Below are 18259 nucleotides of genomic sequence, written 5' to 3' on the forward strand. Positions count from 1 at the left end.
CCTGGACACTGGATTCTAAAGAAGGCACAACAACGCATCGACTTTCTGAGGTGTCTGTGGAGATGGGGCAAAAGCACACAAACACTTGTGAACTTCTACCACAGCATCATTGAGAGTATCCTGACTGGAGGCACAGCCTGGTAGGCTATGTCAACACTACCGCCAACAACAGGCATGCCATCCAGAGGGTGGTGAAGAGTGCAGAATATCATCAGTGTGGAGCTCACAGTCATCGAAGATCCCTACAACCAATGCTACCGCAGGAACGCCATCTCCATCACAAAAGACACCAAAAACCCCAACTACCACCTGTTTGCACCATCTCACCAGAGAGAGGGAGGATGGCTGAGCATTAAGGACCGCGAAGGAGAGGTTCCATAGCAGCTTCTTTCCTGACGCGGTCTGCAAGCTCAACAGCTGCAGTAGACTGACACTGAGGGATCAGTCTCTCAACCCCCCCCACCTGCCCTTGCTGATACGCCCTCCCCCCCCCCCCCCCCGCCTCCCACCTTGAGCACTTTGTCTATACAACACCTGACAACACTGAACAATGAACATTATGCACAACTGTATACTTGAACCGACGTTATTTAATTGCATTGCATCATGGCCAGACATACGCATCCATGATTGGATAGATGCGGATGATATTAATAGACGATAATATAGTAAATTGCCAGTTTGTGAACCTTTAAATGTCTAGCTAAGTACCTTGGACTGGAATGAGGAACTGATTAGCACTGATGAGATAAAGGGCAAGCGATTACTAGATTTTCAATGTAGGCTACCTGTACCCGTACTTGTTACACATGGCTAATACACTTTAAAAAAAAATCTATTCTAGTAGGCTACTGGCTATCTGCCTGTAAAATATCAGGGCGTCCATCCAGTCCAGTCGCGCAAATCACATGACCAAAAGCCTTGCATACGCGCCGTGGCGGAGACTGAAGATGGCGGAGAGCAATGTCGAACCAGAGCCCGACTGGAGTAATCGGCTGCCCGACGCTGCCGAGGACACTTTTGTCGCAATGGAAAGCTTGCTGACAACATTGAGAGCGCTTGAAACACAACTCAGGCAACAAGATATTTCGGAAATATCGTCTACCGAATACTGCGACAACTTCTGCCAGGTAAAGCGTGCAAAACTGAAAGCCCCTAGCTACATGCTCATTGGAGGAATGTTTTTTTGCACAGCGATAGATAGCGAGCTAGCCGCTAGCCTGCAAACTCAATAGCAATGCGGGTTAGCCTAGCTTCTTAGCTAGCCCCATTAAATGGTGTGCAAGTGATACTTTACCTAGCCAGCAGACTGTAGCTAACTACATTTATGTGCGAGCCGAGCACCAATGCACCTGCATCAAAATAAGCCACATCAGACCGATTCACGGCATCACACCACTAGCTGCGTGATATGTACGCTAGTGCTCGCATAGCTTGGTATTACTAGCGCTAGTTTAACGTTACCTAACGTAGCATAACTAGGAACTGTAATGTTGACGTTGACTGGCTTTGAAATCGAAAAGATGTTTTGTACCCTGTTTGCAAACCTACTGAACCTATGTTTCTCGTTTCAGCCACTAAGTTAATGTCTAGCTACATATGTTGTTAGCTGGTTAGCTATCTGTAGCGTTGATAAATGCATGGGGCGGGGCGGCATCACGTTTTTGTTTATCTTGCAGACACTTGCTGACATGCAACTGGATAGGCCCCAGGTGGTCAGTTATTAATGATTATGACCATCACGTGAACAGTTTTGGTTTTGCTTAATAACTTCATGCTTTGTCAAAGAGTTTGTCTTCGTCTATGCTTAGGCAACCATCAAGTGTATGGCCTTGTGGTTGAAGTGAACAACGTGGTCCACGGGCTCATTGTGATACTGATAGTAGGCTATTATTGCAAAACATGATTATATAACTAATGTATGGCCAAATTAAAGGAACAACGGTGGACTCGTATAGGCCTATGCAACATCAAAGTCCCCCCCCCCAATCCCTCCTTCACACATAGTGAAACTAATAGTGAAACTACCACCAAGTAGTAACGTTACTAGCCTACCTTTTAGTAGCCTACTTTTGGGTGTAACAAAAGGGATGATTGGGAAGTGACTCAAATCTGATTTAGCCTACTCTGTGCAGTCTGAACAGGCATAAACCAAATGGAATCAGAAACCCTGTTTAGACTTGGTTTTAAAACGCGTTTTGTGCGATCAGAAGTGGACAGCGCTAAATAGTGTAGTATAAGTGTAAACGACCACCAAGACTAACTGTGAAACGTTTGTGTGTGCGGTCGTACATGGGTGAAATTAATATTTGCTTCCCGTTCACTTCCATTCTATGCGAGGGAAGAGGCGAATAAAACATTCGCTTCTGGTGGCAAAATCAATTTGCATCATTCCTTCTTGTGGAGTTCAACTTTGGAAGACTTTACACACAGACATGCGTAGCGAAAAGGCAGCACGAAAATGCGGAAAAACTCGCTGGCGAAAATTTCGCGTTTCTATTCACACCCTGTTCTATTAATACATCCATGTTCACACCGCATCGCGACACATTTCAATAAAAGTTTTGCACGCCTCGCTGCGAGCGCATTCTGACAGGAAAATCAGTCATAATGATGGAGTCAACTTCCTCCTCTGATGAGGACCTTGTCCTTATTGAAATGTATTATGGAGCAAAGAGGAGAAGATTTTGGGTACACCCGCTTTTACAAAGTAGGGATAGAGAAGGGGAGTTCCACCTTCTTATACAGGAATTAAAATTCTATCACGAATGTTTCCGGACGTATTTTCGGACGTCCTTGACCGTGGGCCAATTCGAGACCCTCCTAGCTCCGCATCTAGGCCTACAGAGACAGAGGACCAACTATCGCGATCCAATTGACCCAGAGCAGCGGCTGGCAGTCTGTTTGAGGTAGTCGATATCATTATCATGGTCTACAATACTTTCCATTGATACTTTGAAAATCCTTCACACGATGACTTTATGTTACGGATGCTGTCCGTCCGTGGTGCTGAAATGCTGTTTGAGAAATGAACACACCCTGAAACTCAATTTCAGCACCACAGGTGTCGCCTGTCACCACTCCCATATCTACTTTATAAATATTGACCTACGGAATAAATAAATAAATAGCCTACAAGTATTTCCAAAGCAATTTTCCACATATGACTATAGCCTACACCATGTTTGCAAATAGCCTTCATTATGTACAGAAGCCTATATCACAATGCTTTAGTTAAACACAGAAGAATCCACACAGTAGAGAAGCCATATCAGTGTGAGCAATGTGATGAAGCTTTAAGTGAAAAGGGTAGTTTAGTTAAAGCATCTAAGTAAACACAGCACAGATTAGGCAGTGACGTGTGTTCGTGAATGGAGACTGATGATGGGCTGCTGCAGTTTATTCACTTAAAAAAATCAAGCTTGTTGCGAAAAATAAATATATCGCTTTTCCACTTTGCGAATTTCGCGTTCTATGTGCAAGTACTAATATTACGAGTTTGAAAAAATCTGAATTATTCACACAAAAAATAATTTAACCTTTAGACACGAACTTCGCCTCAGCAGGCGATGGTCATTCGCCTAGCGAGTATTAATTTTACCCATGTGTGACCGTACCTTACCTCACACCACTTGCCAAGGTGGTCTGGGACATATTTGACCACATATCTTTAGAAGTCTAAACGCTAATGCGTCCTGATGCATCCGCGGCAAAAACGTAGGGGTGGCTGTGGCTCAGGAGGTAGAGCGGATCGTAGGGTCGGCGGTTTGAATCCCGGCTCCTGCTGTCCACATGTCGAAGAGCCCTTGGGTCCCAATGACCAGGCTAGCACCTTGCATGGCAGCCGCACCATCTTAGCCTATCGTGTGTGTGAATGGGTGAATGAGAGGCCATTGTAAAGCGCTTTGGATAAAATTGCTTTGGATAAAAGCGCTTTGGATATAAGTGCAGTCCATTTTTCGTGAAAACTTTTGCGAGGAAGTCTGGCTTCCAGGTTCGTATTTCCCATTTTTGCTGAGCAAAGGTTTTGTGCGAAAGGAATTACGGCCTGTTATATGTCAGAGGGACTCAGTCACTTCACCAGAAAACAGAAAAAATGATGAGATTCTGACTATCGGCCACTGCCAATGGGGCACTCGAAGTGGCGGCATATGCCATCATGTACATTAGATGTACATCTTCATTTGCTTTCTTGCGCACTTTAAAAGAAAATCTGGTCGAAATCAAACCGACTGATTATTGATTTGTTTACATGGAACGGCTGTGTGACACGCCTGCAAGCAGGACTGAGTGAGTCATTATGGTTATTGGTTACTATATGAAGTGGTCAGCTAGACACATTTGGAGATGCATGATGGACACAGGTGTAAACGGTGATGTGTCTCGCTGTCAACTTTGCCCAAAACACATTTTAAAACCAAGTCTAAGGGTTTCAAGATACATTCCAAACCATGTTCCAAAGCAACATTCCAACGTGCCCCGCCAAATGTTATGCTGGCAAAAATAAAATGAATGCAGGTTTGCCTCTGCCTTGGCTAATAATAACCTCACCTACAGGATGTATAGCAAAATAGGTTTTTCATCTGTGAACAACCGCATGACTCACTCTAGTCGAGCAAGTCGGCCGCAAGTTTCACCTAGCTCGCCCCAGTTTCCCTAGGGTCTCATTTGCATATTGAGCTATTTAATGCACATCAGTTATGATTACATCCTACATCACCTCTTCACAAGATTTAAGAAAGATTCTTTCTACTGCATTTTGTTTACGACAGGCCTGTTGGTTAGTACAGTTACAACAACTGCATGCTGATATTTTGTGAGAGAGGTAGACTTTTTTTTTCTGCTTCCCTTTCTGAGAGAGAGAGACCAATCAGGCAGTCAACAATAGTCACAATTGAAACGAATGAAAGAGTTACTGTTGGATTTGAAAAACAATATATATTCAAGCAGTAAGGCTTGCAGTGTGAACAAAGCATTAGATGAGACAAATACCCAGGGATTAAACAGTCTCTCAGGAGGAAGTTCTCATATTTAGACCAAGGGGGGAGGGGGAGGGGGGGGGGGGGGCAGGGAGTGTGTGTAAAGAGGAAGCAGACAGGCCAACATCTTGCACCGTGTCATAACTGCTTGCGACGCGAGCAACAGAACGCGACATCGCATGCTTGCTGTCCTAACTGAAACCGTTAAATGTCCTGTTCCGTCATTTGTCTATATTCCCAACTGAAGACAGTTAAAGAACGAACGCCTGTCAACGCGAACGACAGGAGGAAAATAGGAACAGGGCGTGCGTCAAAAGGGCAGTTAAAACTTCGCACTGTTTCGCGTCCAGTTAGGACATAACAATAGAAAACAAAGCAATGGAATGCATTTTGTCGCTGACGCTCGCTCGCGTCGCGTGTAGTTAGGACACGGTGTTATGTGTAAGATGGACATGAGGACAAGGCATCAAGGTGTCGTCTCATCTCACAATGTTGCCATTGGGGATTGTGTGGGTGTGTGGGTGTGTTGGTGGGTGTGTGGGTGGGTGGGTGGGGGGGGTTGTCAACTTTTTGAGTTGCACCTTGTCATTGATTGTGCAGTGAAGTATGTTCCCCATAGGCCCAATCAAGAGCCAAACGCAAACTGGGATCAGTCGGGAGTTACTGTGGTAGACACCTCTCTTGGGTGTCGAACCCTGTTTAGCCACAAGAGACGGGAGACAGATGTCTATGTCTGGTATTGTAGTTGCCACTTTTTGCCTTTAGGTCTAATATCAAAACCAGCATTCTCTGTCCTTTGTGCTGTTAGCGGTACATTTACCAGTCAAACAGTAGTACTATGTGTGGGTTAATCATTTTTGCCATGGATCCCCATGACCCCATCTTTGTTTACCTTTGACACTAAAACATCATGAAAATGTCAATGTTGTTGACCTATTCCCTGTGTGTGTGTGTGTGTGTGTGTGTGTGTGTGTGTGTGTGTGTCTGTCTCTGTCTCTGTCTCTGTCTCTGTCTCTGTCTCTCTAGGCACTGATGCACTATGCTGGGAGCAGGAACTCTATGGAGCATGGTCTACCGCTCCTGGAGGTCTACTGTCTGTCCATCAATTGCTTCGCTGCCGCCATACCCCACCTCACAGCTGACTCTGGCAGCGTGGCCCTTGTGCTGAAGAGACTAGCATTGTAAGACCATGTCCACACTAATACGCTTTCATTTGAAAACTGATCTCCGTCCACACAAGCTCCGTTTCAGAAATAATCTCTGTTCATACTAACACGCCTGAAAGCGCATACGATATCACATGACCATTCATGTACACTGGGCATGCGCTTGCCGGTGTAAACAAGAAGCAGATTGTCTACTCTGCGGTTGGTTGCTTAGTTGCAGAAAATACTACGGAGGAAGAACAGCAATGGTGAAAAGTAAAAATGTTGTCAATCGAATCAGATTTACCTGTTCAAACCAGAGATTGGATGATTTGTTCCTCCTTTTTTGTTTTCATATGCTTCGGCTGAGGGGAGACCGCGGGAGAGCGGGACAGCTGTCAAACTTCAAACTCACAGGCAGCACAATAAAGACGCCTGTTGTTCTTGCTAAACATGAATCATCTAGCCCACATTGTCCATCTACTTTGGATGCCCCTTGGTTTTTATGCAGTGTTTCCCATAGCCTACCATTGGGCGATTTGATGATGTTTCCTCAACTGTGCATTTCAAAGCGTGCGCGAATAGGCTCATGCATTGGGCAGCAGTCAACAAGGAAATGTTTAGGTTGTCAGGGCCCCAGAATGTTAGAGCTCAATCTGTCTGCGGGAAAAATCAATTTTTCCAGCAGATATCTTAGTTAATACAAGAAGATTGATCTAGGAAAGCAGTTTTGTGTTGTGATATTATATTTGGGAAATGCATGTGATTGCTGGTGCACAGTAGGCTAGAATCATAGTGGAGGGGAGAAGGTTTCTCTGCCTTCTTCCCTCCGCTGTATCAGGCTTAAGTCTCCTTATACTGTACAACAAATGGCTACGGTAATAGTCTAGGTCTAAAACGAATGATTGGCCTGTCCTATATAAATCACAAGGCAGGTGAGTCTTAGCCCACCAGTGCATCTTGACAGTGGAGCAAAAAAACCAACTGCTCGAATCTGTCAACTTAAGGGTCCCCAACTGACGATTCAACTCAACGACTTTCAGGGGGCAGCCCTACTGAAAATGACACACAGCTAACACACGAGAGCCAGCGCCTGTAATATGTTATCCATGATGAATTAACCACTGGCTAACGCTGTTTATTTTCTTCCAGAAAAGGGTCACGTGATAGGGGCATGATGAATCAGGGAAGGACATGTTGTGACTGATGAGACCCAGTAAGAAAGCAAACATGGGTGTCTACGTCAGCGTTTTCAAAAGTCTCTGTTTCCGCCCGTCCAGACTAAAATACGATCCTGGAGTTTTCAAAATAAAACGGGGTCAGCAGTGTTTTCTCAGCAGTCTCAGTTTTAGAGGTTCAACAACGCCGGAGTGCTGTGGATGGCAGGACTAAACTATTGTAGCAGAAGTTAAAGGTGTGCATTATAAAACGAAAACGTATCAGTGTGGATGTAACCTTGGTCAACAACTGAGAACTACTTTGGTTTGCGCCACAAACCAGGAAGTGATGACGTTTATAATAATTTAAGGGGGGTGTGGTTGTATATCGTGCCTCACTTGTTGTTCTCTTGTTTCCAGGAGCTGTTTTGAGCTGTTGCTATCTGTGACTGAAAATGAAATTCCTTACGAGGCTTGGGTGCAGTTCCACCATTCTGTCCAGGTAAAAGAAGGGTTAAAATACTGGACTGAACATGACAGTCCAAGATAAAACGATTGAAGATTAAGAGACAAGATAAGAGATTAAGGTGGTACAGGTTTAGTACAATTGTTAGAGGGAAAGTATTGTTTTGGGAAGGGATTCATTGCAACAAAAGCTGGTGTGGAAAATTATGGAATTTGCGGTTTTTTTCTCTTTATTCTAATAGTATCCAAATTCTGTTGTAGTTTAAGGCTGAGAGAGTCCTGCACACAGCTCTTTTACTATGCTTTGCTCTGTTACTATGCAGTCTGTCTGAGTGACAGACCACAGTGAAATACCCTTGAGCATTAGTGTGGGACTATTTTGACAGATGGGAGCGGGTTGCACTTTCAACGCACCATTTTTTCCACTGTGCCAGGCAAACTCACCCCTGAGCCACGTCTCGCGCTGTGTTTTGCAGATGTCCCATGATGCCTTGTTAGAGTACGGCAGCAACGACCTCCAAGCCCTGCTCCAGATCACTGGAGAGGGTGGAGCCTGGAGCAACCCAGTCCTCACCGCCCTCCTCAGCGGTCAGCACACAAGCACAGAGGAAGGTCAGTACCCCCACCACCACACTGCATGGACCACACTGCCACACGTAGTATGGGAGGAAAGCTGCACATAGTTGTACAGCATTCATTCATTCACTCACTCACTCACTCACTCACTCACTCACTCACTGAATGAGAAGTGATTCTAAATGAGAAGTGATTCTAATAGGACTGTGATGAGTATAATGATTGTAAGTGGCCCAATTGAATGACTCAAGTGATTTAAAACCGATATTACAAGGACGTTAGAATATCAAACTGACTCTTGGACAGCTTAGGTTTCACTGCTTTCATTGTATTTTCATTGGCATCAATGGCCGCATAGCTCAAATGTGGCTATTGCGTGTTTCGCGTTTTGCCTTTGATGCGTTTGTCGAGCTTGGCCCCGTTATTGCTGCTTGCAGCTATATTTGTGTTTGTTATTGTGACCAGCTCATCACCTACTGTATGTACAGCCTCTCTGTCACTACCTAACCCTAACCCTTTTCACTACCTGTACCCTGTAGTGAACGCCTACATTGCCTTGGAGGGCGAGGGCTTCATGGAGATGCGCGTGAAGCACCTGGAGAAGATTGGGGATTTGGCCCAGGCTGTAGTGCTGGCCAAGGCTTGTACCGAGTGCTGCCTTATATCAAACCAAGCCACCTTCCGCCAGACCTACGTGACCCTCCTCTGCCAGCTGCTGCCCAACGAGGAGGCCATCATGGAGGTCTGACAGCCTGCTGCTGTTGATAAAGCTGTATTTATAGTCCTTGGTGTTATCTATCTGGTTCAAACCTCAGAGCTGGCTCGGACATGCACGCACGTACACACACACTCACACTCTCTCTTTCACACACACAATGAGAGAATGCCCATGTGGAGAATTGCAACACAATGACTACACTAGTAGATACTTTGCCTTATACCTGATATTAAGTTTCCATTTTGTACTCAATTCCCCTCTCCCCCCACAGATCTCCAGGCTGAACTGTAAGGATGTGCTGGATATTACCTGTAATCTGGAGACGGAAGGCGATGAGAACACAGCCTTTATCCTGTGTACCACCTTCCTGACGCGCCAGCTACAGCAGCAGAACCTCTACTGTTCCTGGTGAGTTTTCATTGGTCAATACCATTAATGGGGGAATGAGATAATTGGTCTGGTTAAAGTTAAGAGACTGCCTGCTTTTCAACTGAATGATTTGATCTGTTTAGATGAAACCACAGTTATTGACGTGTGAAGTAAATGTCAGTGTCAGTGTGTAAGTGTCAAATAAATGTTTGAACCTCAACTACTCGTTGACTTTTGGGGGGAAAATGAGCAATCGATTTAAAAAATGTAGATTCGATTAGTAGGCTACCGCAAAGCGGCGCTCGTCACACAGTCTACCGAGTCCAGCCCTCTCTTCTAATCGTGCCAAAACACATTCCACGTTAGTGATTATTTTCAACATGGCCACAAAACAGCCAAACTACTGTATCTACAGTATCTTATATCTAGGTGACGAGGAAATACCTTACTTCCATAAGATCCAAGCATAGTGTATGTCTTATTGACAAGCATTGTGTCTTATTGGCAAGCATTGTAAACAATGCCTGCCGATATCTGATCTGATCTGTTGACATGTTCTCTACCCCTACGTATGAGGAATTACTGTAGAGACAAGATAACTGACATTAGGATGAGTATCTGAGTATCACCCACGTAAGACCAAATGTTTTCCTTATTATATCTCTTCCTCCATGGAGCAGTGTTATGAGCTTGTTTGCTTCAGTTGACACAGATGCTGGGCAAAATGGTGTCACAACTTAAAGGTCTTTACACACAGACATGCGTAGCGAAAAAGGCAGCATGAAAATGCGGACACAAAGACACTGGCGTGTCACCCTTGTCACTTCAGTGTAGGAAAGAGGGTTCAAATGGCATCTTACTTCCATTCACTAATATTTACCACGCAGGCATTCCAGACCTTCTTTGGAAGTTGCATATTTCCTGGACTGAGCTCCCTTAGATGTCCAGTATAGTATTAGTGTTCGGCGAAGAGCACCAGCACATTATGCTGATGGTTCTCTGTGTTGTCTCATCTCCTGTGTGCAGGGAGCTGACACTGCTGTGGAGTAAACTGCAGAGGAGGATCGACCCATCTCTGGAGTCTCTGCTAGAGCGCTGCCTGCAGCTGGGGGCGATCGCCAAAACAGTCGGCCATCTGCTCTTCCTGGTGCGAGTCATAGGGGCCGAGGTGGGAGAACAGTACAACGTTTTGTGTTTCTCTGCTATTGCAACTATCATTCATTTCATAAAAGCTTTGAATCTTTGTCACGTGTTACAGCACTGTGGTAAAACTGACTACTGCAGCATCATACTGACGTTTAGTTTTCTCTTTTCCCCACCTCTCTGCAGGCAGAGCAACTGGGGCTGGCTGCTTCTGTGGAGCTCTGCGTGAAGGCTTTCCAGCTTCCCAAGCAGGAGGAGGAGGACGGCGAGACCAGAATATCCGTCTGCAAGACCGTTTCTTCCCTGCTGCCGGAGGACCTGGAGGTTCTGCGTGCCTGCCAGCTGACCGAGTTCCTCCTGGGCCCCTCGCAGACGGCCTTCAGCCTGCTGCAGGAGCTCCACCAGCGGCCCGACCAGAAGTACGACCAGGAGAACGGCATCATCCCCAACTCCCTGCGCTGCGAGCTGTTCCTGGCGCTGAAGGCCCACTGGCCCTTTGACCCCGAGTTCTGGGACTGGAATATGCTCAGACGACACTGCATCACGCTGCTTGGGCTGGATCCTGAGGAAGAGGAGAAGGAGGAGGAAGAGGGAGGGCAGGAAGGCGGAAGCTCTGGACAAGGGAGGAAAGAGGGGGGGAGGGGAACCCCTGATTTTACCAGGGAGTTTTTCAACGGACTAAACAGCAGCGCTGACAGTCACGAGGAGGGTCAGGAGGACAGGAAGTCCAAGTTTGAAAAGGGGGACAGGAAGTCCAACAAGTGGGAGAAGGGGTCAAAGTGTAAGGAGGAGCAGTGGGAGAGGAAGTCCAACAAGTTGGACAAAGGGCCAAAGTGTAAGAAACAGAAATTCTCCTGTCAGATTTGTAAGAAGTCAGTGACTGAAACCCGAATCCTCCACCACTCTAAGAGGCACGTCCAGAACGACATCTACACCTGCCCTGTCTGCCTGCAGACCTTTCCCACCCGGAAGCTCTTTATCCCCCACACAAAAGTGCACCTCACAGCGCAAGCCAAGAAAAAGAAAAAAAAGAGGGTAGAACTAGAGGAGCTGATGGATGATGAGGATGACTCTGACGACTTAGAGCCTGGCGAGATTGCATTAGATCCCTCCCTGATGCTGTACTACCAGACCACCCACGACCCAGATGTCCTGGACCACATCCTGGAGCAAGCCAAAACCGCGACCATAAAGCCTGCTGACGAAGAGCATGTCACTTTTAACTACATCAACATTCACTTTGAACTGCAGAACCGCGACATATACCCATGCCCTGAGGCTCACTGCACAAAGATCTTCAAGCATTCCAAGTACTTGGGTGTGCACTTGAAGTCTGAGCACATCGGGGACCAGAACGTCAAGCATTACTTTGAGATGAAGAGCCGGAGAGTGAAGTGCTCGTTCTGCCGCCGTCACTTCATGTCGGCTTACCACATACGCAAGCATCGGCGCGTGCACACCGGCGACCTGCCCTACATGTGTCTGGTTGCCGGTTGCAGTGCTCGATTTGAAACCTCCAACGAGCTGGTGGCGCACAAACAGAGCCACGGCGTCCGGGTCAGCTACGAGTGCGAGCTGAAGGGATGCACCGTGGCCTTCTGTGGCCTGGGCCAGCTATATCACCACGAGGCACAGCATTTTTATGACGCCGCCTACAGCTGCCCCAGCCCCGACTGTAAGAAATACTTCTTATCCAAAAAGGAGTTCATCAGACATTTGGTGACGCATGGCATCACCTTCTCTGAGGAGGACTTTGAGGCCCAGCGGGAAGCGAAAAGGAAACTTGTGGACCCTGTTCTAGAGGAGGTAGTGAGCCCTAAAAGGAAACCCGGGGACCCTGTTCTAGAGGAGGCAGTTAGCCTTAAAAAGTCTAGCGATGCAAAGTCACTACAAGAGGAGATGGTAAACGATGACGTCGCCGCGTCTTTCTCAACCAGCAGTGCCTCGACCTCTCACGCCTCAGTCTCAAAGGAGCCCAGGGGAACGGTGACAGCTGTGGCCGTGTGCTTCGATGGGAAAAAGTTCACCTGCGGGTTCGAGAGGTGTGGAATGTCCTTTTCCAGAGCCAGAGACGTACAGAGGCACCTGAAGGCCGCTCATCCGGAGCACCTCAAGTCGGAGACTAAAGAACACAAGAAACACGACAAAGAGAGGGGCTCAAAGACTAAAGGTCCAGTGGTCAAACCGGAACAGAGCAGTAAGGAGACGAGCCAAAATGAACTCTCAACTTCCCAGCAAAGTAAAGGGACAAGCCAAGATAAACCAACCCCCTCCCAGGTAAACCACAACACGATGGCCCTCTCCAGCCCTGCTGCATCAAGTGACCCGTTCAGAGATATTCTGATTGGGCTGAGCCAACTGAGCCTGAATGGGTCTTGCGAGCCCTCCTGTTTGTCCTCAGTGCCCACCCCTTCCCAGATGTCCGTTCACCAAGCTCTTATGATCAAGTCACCAGTTGTGCTATTGCAGAAGGGATCTCAGCCCCTTGTAGGTGAGAGGGTGAAAGTCACCTCAAAGACTGAACTATCAAAACTGCCCCCAGGGCCAGACAATGTGAGCCCTTTCCTGTTGCAGGCGTCTACTAAACCATACACCTGCGAGGTGGTAGGCTGCAGCTTTAGAAGTGTTACAAGCTACACCTTACTGCGCCATTACACTGGCAAGCATAACTTTAGCATGGAGAAGGCGAAAAGTATGCTGAAGTCAATGACTTTCAGGCCGTTTGTGTGCCATATCTGCTCCAAGGCTTACAAGGAGAAGTCAGATTTGAGGGCCCATTATGTTCAGACACATAAACTCAGTGAGGCAGTGGTGGAGCAAATGAGCTGTTCGTTTAAAAGGCGTGGCGAGGTCAAGGCCTCAGAGAACCCCAAAAAGATCTCCCTGAATCCAAATTCTCAGCCTTTAATGAAAGAGGCCCTCAAAGTGGGTAAGAAGGAGATGTCGACCTGGCAGCGGAGGTACCAGAGAAAAAAAGTTGGCATATTGAGGAGAAAAAATGGACTCGGCAAATCTGGAGAAAAATGCCGCAAACATAGCCGACCCCCATCTTCTGTGCAAGATGACCTTGAGGAGGAGGTGGAGGAGGAGGTGGAGGAGGAGGAGGAGGGGGGGTTGGGGGAGGGGGGGCAGGGGGAGAGGAAGGGAAGTGAGGATGGAGCCTCTAGAGAGACCAATGGCACCAGCTGCTTGGTTGCTAAAAGGAATCTGTGTTATATTCTGACTAGATACAAGTCCTTCCAGTGTAAGAATAAAGACTGTGACGCAGCCTTCAACAGCCAGGCTGAGCTTTTGCAACATTTAGAGGTCATGCATCGCTACAATCATTCTCAACTCTCTCTAGAAAAGGACTTGCATCAAAAACATGAAGTCAAGAAGGACACAGCGAGGATGCGGTCCAGTCCGCCATCAGATGACCCCGAGCCGCAGTTTAGGTGCACCTTCAACAACTGTAACGCGTCGTACCACCTCAAAAGCAGCCTGTTGCGTCACACGAACCGCGAACATCGCGACCACCTCATCCAGGGAGCCCAGCGCTGCAAGTACGACGGCTGCGCGAGCGTCTTCTCCCGTGCCTCGAACCTCCAGAAACACGTGCTCTACACCCGCTGCAATTTCTACGACTCGCTAGTGGTGCACCTCCAGAGCACTCACAAGAAGGACAAGTCGGTAAGCGGGTGCCAAAAGAAATTGATAATTACAAAGTCGCAGACGGACGCTCCCTCGTTACAACCACACAGGCAGTCTCTGAGACGCATTTGCAAATCGGAGCAGAATCCTGGGTTTGAGGACACTGACGACGACAACCAAGTGGAAGACACGGAAGACACGGCAACGATAAGAGAAAAGAAGACACCCAATAGGTTTGAGGACATGATCTTCCGTTCCCACGAGGAGGCCTTACAGATGTGCCAGGACCGCTGTCTGCGCGTGGCCTACCCATGCATGGTCCAGGGCTGTGACTCCGTGGTGAAATTTTTTAGCAGCATGAGACGTCACTATCTGAAGTGTCACCGTATGCACGTGTCCAGTCTGACCACTCATCAAGAAAAGCTGTTGTTAAACGCGGAGCAGCTGGAGGAGCTCATACAGAAGAAGTCGGCGCTGTCTGCCCGGCCGGACGCCATGCGGGCACCAAACGGCGTTCTCAAGATGGAGTACCAGGCGGAGCCGGAGAGCCCCGGGGGTCCGTCCGTACCCATGAGCCTCCACTCTATCAAAATGGAGAGGCTGGATGACCACGACTCTCTGGGGTTTGCGGAGCAACCTCCGACGGAGCGGAATGTCCTGGTTGGAGCCGACGACCTCCTGTACGGAGAGCCCAGCGGGCATACCGGGGACCCTGCCGCCCAGAACAGCCGTGCCCAGGAGGACAGAACGAGACGGCAGGTCTCCAATCCTCCTCCTCCTCCTCCTCCTCCTCCTCCCCCAGTGGATCTGTCTCCGCCGCCCACGCTACGATTCTCTATCGACGAGGGCTTCCTGGACACGTCGGGCAACAAACCAACCAACACTGCCTCTGCCCTCTTGCCCACCACCATGCCTGCCCGTCAGCCGCTGAAGCGCAAGAATGAGCTCTCCGAGCCCACTCCTGCGCCGAAAGAGCCCCAGCCTCTCAGCCCGGCCTCTCGCAGCTTCAACCTGGCCACATACAAACCGATGGGCTTCGAGTCGTCCTTCCTAAAGTTCATACAGGAGACGACCCAGAACGACGACGCCAGGATGGGCGGGTCCGCCGCTTCCAGACGCAGAGACTCCCACAGGCGCGACTGCTCGGTCAAGGAGAACAGTCGGAACGGCCTTCCCCACGCTCGCAACAGACACACCCGCGCGCCACCACTCAAGTCCCTGCCCATGACGGGAGACTGCACATCAGTCCAGAACCTGAGGTCCATCTTGGACAAGGCCCTGGCTGGGTGTGGTGACTTGGCCATCAAGCAGCTGCAGTACCTCAGGCCAGTGGTGGTCCTGGAGAGGCCCAAGTTATCCGCCTCTCTGCTCGACCTCTTCCCCACTGACTCCAATGATAAGCTAATTTTTGGAAGTTAGTCAAACGCGGCACCTTTGCCATCTTTAATGATACACTTTTTTTTGGTCCCAACCTTATCCGCAGTGTTCTTTTCCACCTTTTTCCTTCTGATGTTAATGCTACACTGATGGTATTATAATTACTGTTTCTTTCAAGTTGCCAAACTGATCAGAGCTCAGAGTACACTCATTTGTCAAACATCAGACCAAATACAAGTTTATCGCCTGATAAGAAAAATCCTGGAATAGATTTTTAAGAAACATTGAGTGCTCATATTTCATTTATTCTGTTAAAGCAATGATCTTGCCATTGTACATATCTCCTCACAAAACACTTTTTTTCTACAAATTTTCAAATATAATTTAGAGAAACTGGCGGCCAGTGTTCCATTTAAACAGTTTCTATGTCAGAAAATGGTGGCTGTGTGATCTCATCTCTTAACATTTAAATTGAGAAATATCCATTTTAACCTTCCTTAGTCTCAAGGCATCATGTTTTCAATGCAGTTGGAAATATGTTGGCAGACGTATGTAATGCTTTATAATAAATAAATAAAAACACAAATGTTTGAATAGGCTCTTTCAGAAAGATTGCATTGTGCATATTTTATTTTCCTTTATCTCAAACATCAAAAGGGCACTTTTTATTATGATGTCTTGAGAAGACAAAATTGTACTAAACTTGAATGAAAAAGACTTACTAGAAATAAGTCTATATAGACTTGTGAAAATGTCCCTATACGACTTTGTTGCAGAATTAGTGTTATTTTACCAAGTAAAAGATCACATTTCCTTAAAAGGCACTAAATATATTTATATTGCAATCGTGAGTTTAGAGTGGGATCAAGCACATCTCCAGTCTCAATACAGGGTGGGAAGCTGTGTCCTGGGCCAATCATACAGCCAGTCCGAAGACGCTGACAATGCAGTACATGGCCTTGTTCTCCCATCTCACTGTGCAGCTTCCTGGTAAAGAGAGAAGAGTGAATCGCGCGTTTAACTGTTGGCTCTGTTCGGCAGTGAGTTTATCCATTTTGGCAACAAGGACTACTATTCTATGAGTATGGAGCGGCTAGGCTACCACAGCCATATTGAGTAGGCCCCTCTCTCTGCTGCTGTTGGCACAAATGCTTCCCTCTGCTGGTAATAATGAGTAATATTTTGCCCACCATCCATAGTGTTGTCCCAGAAGCAGGAGCTGGCAGTGTGCAGGCCAGACCCATTCTTCTGCATTATGATGCAAGTCACTGTGGAACAACCAGCCAATATTACCCAACGCACCATTTTCATGGATTTTTAGCATTCTACCGTGGCCGCGATTATCAGTGTGGCATGTTTGTCAACTTTATTAAGCCCAGAAGATAATCATCTAGATGGTTTACCAATGTATTTGAACGGTTTTCCCAGTTTTGTGAGTTGGTTCAGACTTGTCTCCACGATACTGGATGTCCATTGGTTAATTCGACTTTGTTGGTAATTACTGTTGCCAATAGTTGTCTCCACAGCCTGTAATGTCAAGTGATAAATCTAGGTTGACATTCTGTATCTTTGAGTGAATTATTCCTTTAGGCAACCACCCATCCCTCTGAAACACGATTGACCATACTTACATCTTTTATAATGGTGTTAATGTCATCAACAACAAATACAGTCTGAAATGAAATGGAGGAATTAAAGGTAAATTGCATTGTTACACTTAAGAACGATTTGCTCACTGCAAAAGCCAAAATTGGATGAAATGACGTTCTGTTCAAGGATATTACAATCTTCCAATTATTGTTGATGTTACAACGCAAATATTGATCGAACGTTACATTAGTGACACTGCAACAGTGTATGGTGTAAATTCTTTAACGTTACCTCATCGCCGGATTGATCGTCCATGGTGAAGCGTGTGCAGTAGCCCTGAAATTAGATGGTTGCTAGGTACCAACAAACAAATCTTTCTCAAGCACTGAAAACAAGCTTTACAAGTTAAAATTGTACAATACATTCACATTTAATTCTGGTTTAGGGATAACAGGAATCTTGTGGGTGAAGAAGTGAAATAAAGATTTGGATAATTCTCCCAATTGCCACTTAAAACCTATAAAAGTGATCGTTGATGGGCTAGTTCCATAAGTGGGAACAGTTTCATTTTAATGGGATTAATTAAAATCAAACAATTGTTTTTGCCGACTGTTTCTTGCAGGTTCAGACTGTAGAACCGTGTGAGAGACAAATGAACATTATTTGAATGGACTCATCTTGACACGATTGTCTATTTACAGTATGATGTCACAATAGATACTGTATGTGTTTCTCAGAACTACCAGTCACAGCTTTATTTCACGCGAATCACCACAGAGCAGAGTCCAATGAAAAAAGAAATTGAAATGGGGTGCCATTTCGGATCTGAACCCCAATCAGACTGCTCGGGTTTCCCCGCCAGGACCAGAGTGAGCCAGGCAACCCACAACACCGCATCATCATCTGATTCTCCTCGGGCCCAGCTTGTTCTGCTTGACCTCACCACATGCCTGACCATCCTTTTCGTGGCTGCCCTTTGCTACTTGTTCTGCATGTATTGGTAGAGAATAGAGTTTGCTTCACGGGTAAGGGAACAATGTGTCACCTGCAGGCTACATTAGAATACAGTTCGATTGATGTGTGTGAGATTATAATTGATTTTGTGGCCAA

General features: G+C 46.8%; 1 protein-coding gene across 1 annotated transcript; it reads left to right on the top strand.

Annotated features, from left to right (window-relative positions):
- The first annotated feature begins 944 nt into the window (after nucleotides 1-944).
- On the top strand, nucleotides 945-16445 carry rlf (RLF zinc finger). The gene is made up of 9 exons (XM_084451078.1): nucleotides 945-1130; nucleotides 6006-6160; nucleotides 7702-7783; nucleotides 8223-8358; nucleotides 8862-9064; nucleotides 9312-9448; nucleotides 10436-10577; nucleotides 10739-13642; nucleotides 13685-16445. The coding sequence occupies exons 1-9, from the start codon at nucleotides 951-953 to the stop codon at nucleotides 15599-15601; spliced, it is 5856 nt and encodes a 1951-aa protein (XP_084307204.1). The 5' UTR covers nucleotides 945-950; the 3' UTR covers nucleotides 15602-16445.
- Nucleotides 16446-18259: the final 1814 nt, after the last annotated feature.

The sequence above is a fragment of the Borostomias antarcticus genome (genome assembly GCF_949987555.1).
Source record: "Borostomias antarcticus genome assembly, chromosome: 16".
Lineage (NCBI taxonomy): Eukaryota > Metazoa > Chordata > Actinopteri > Stomiiformes > Stomiidae > Borostomias > Borostomias antarcticus.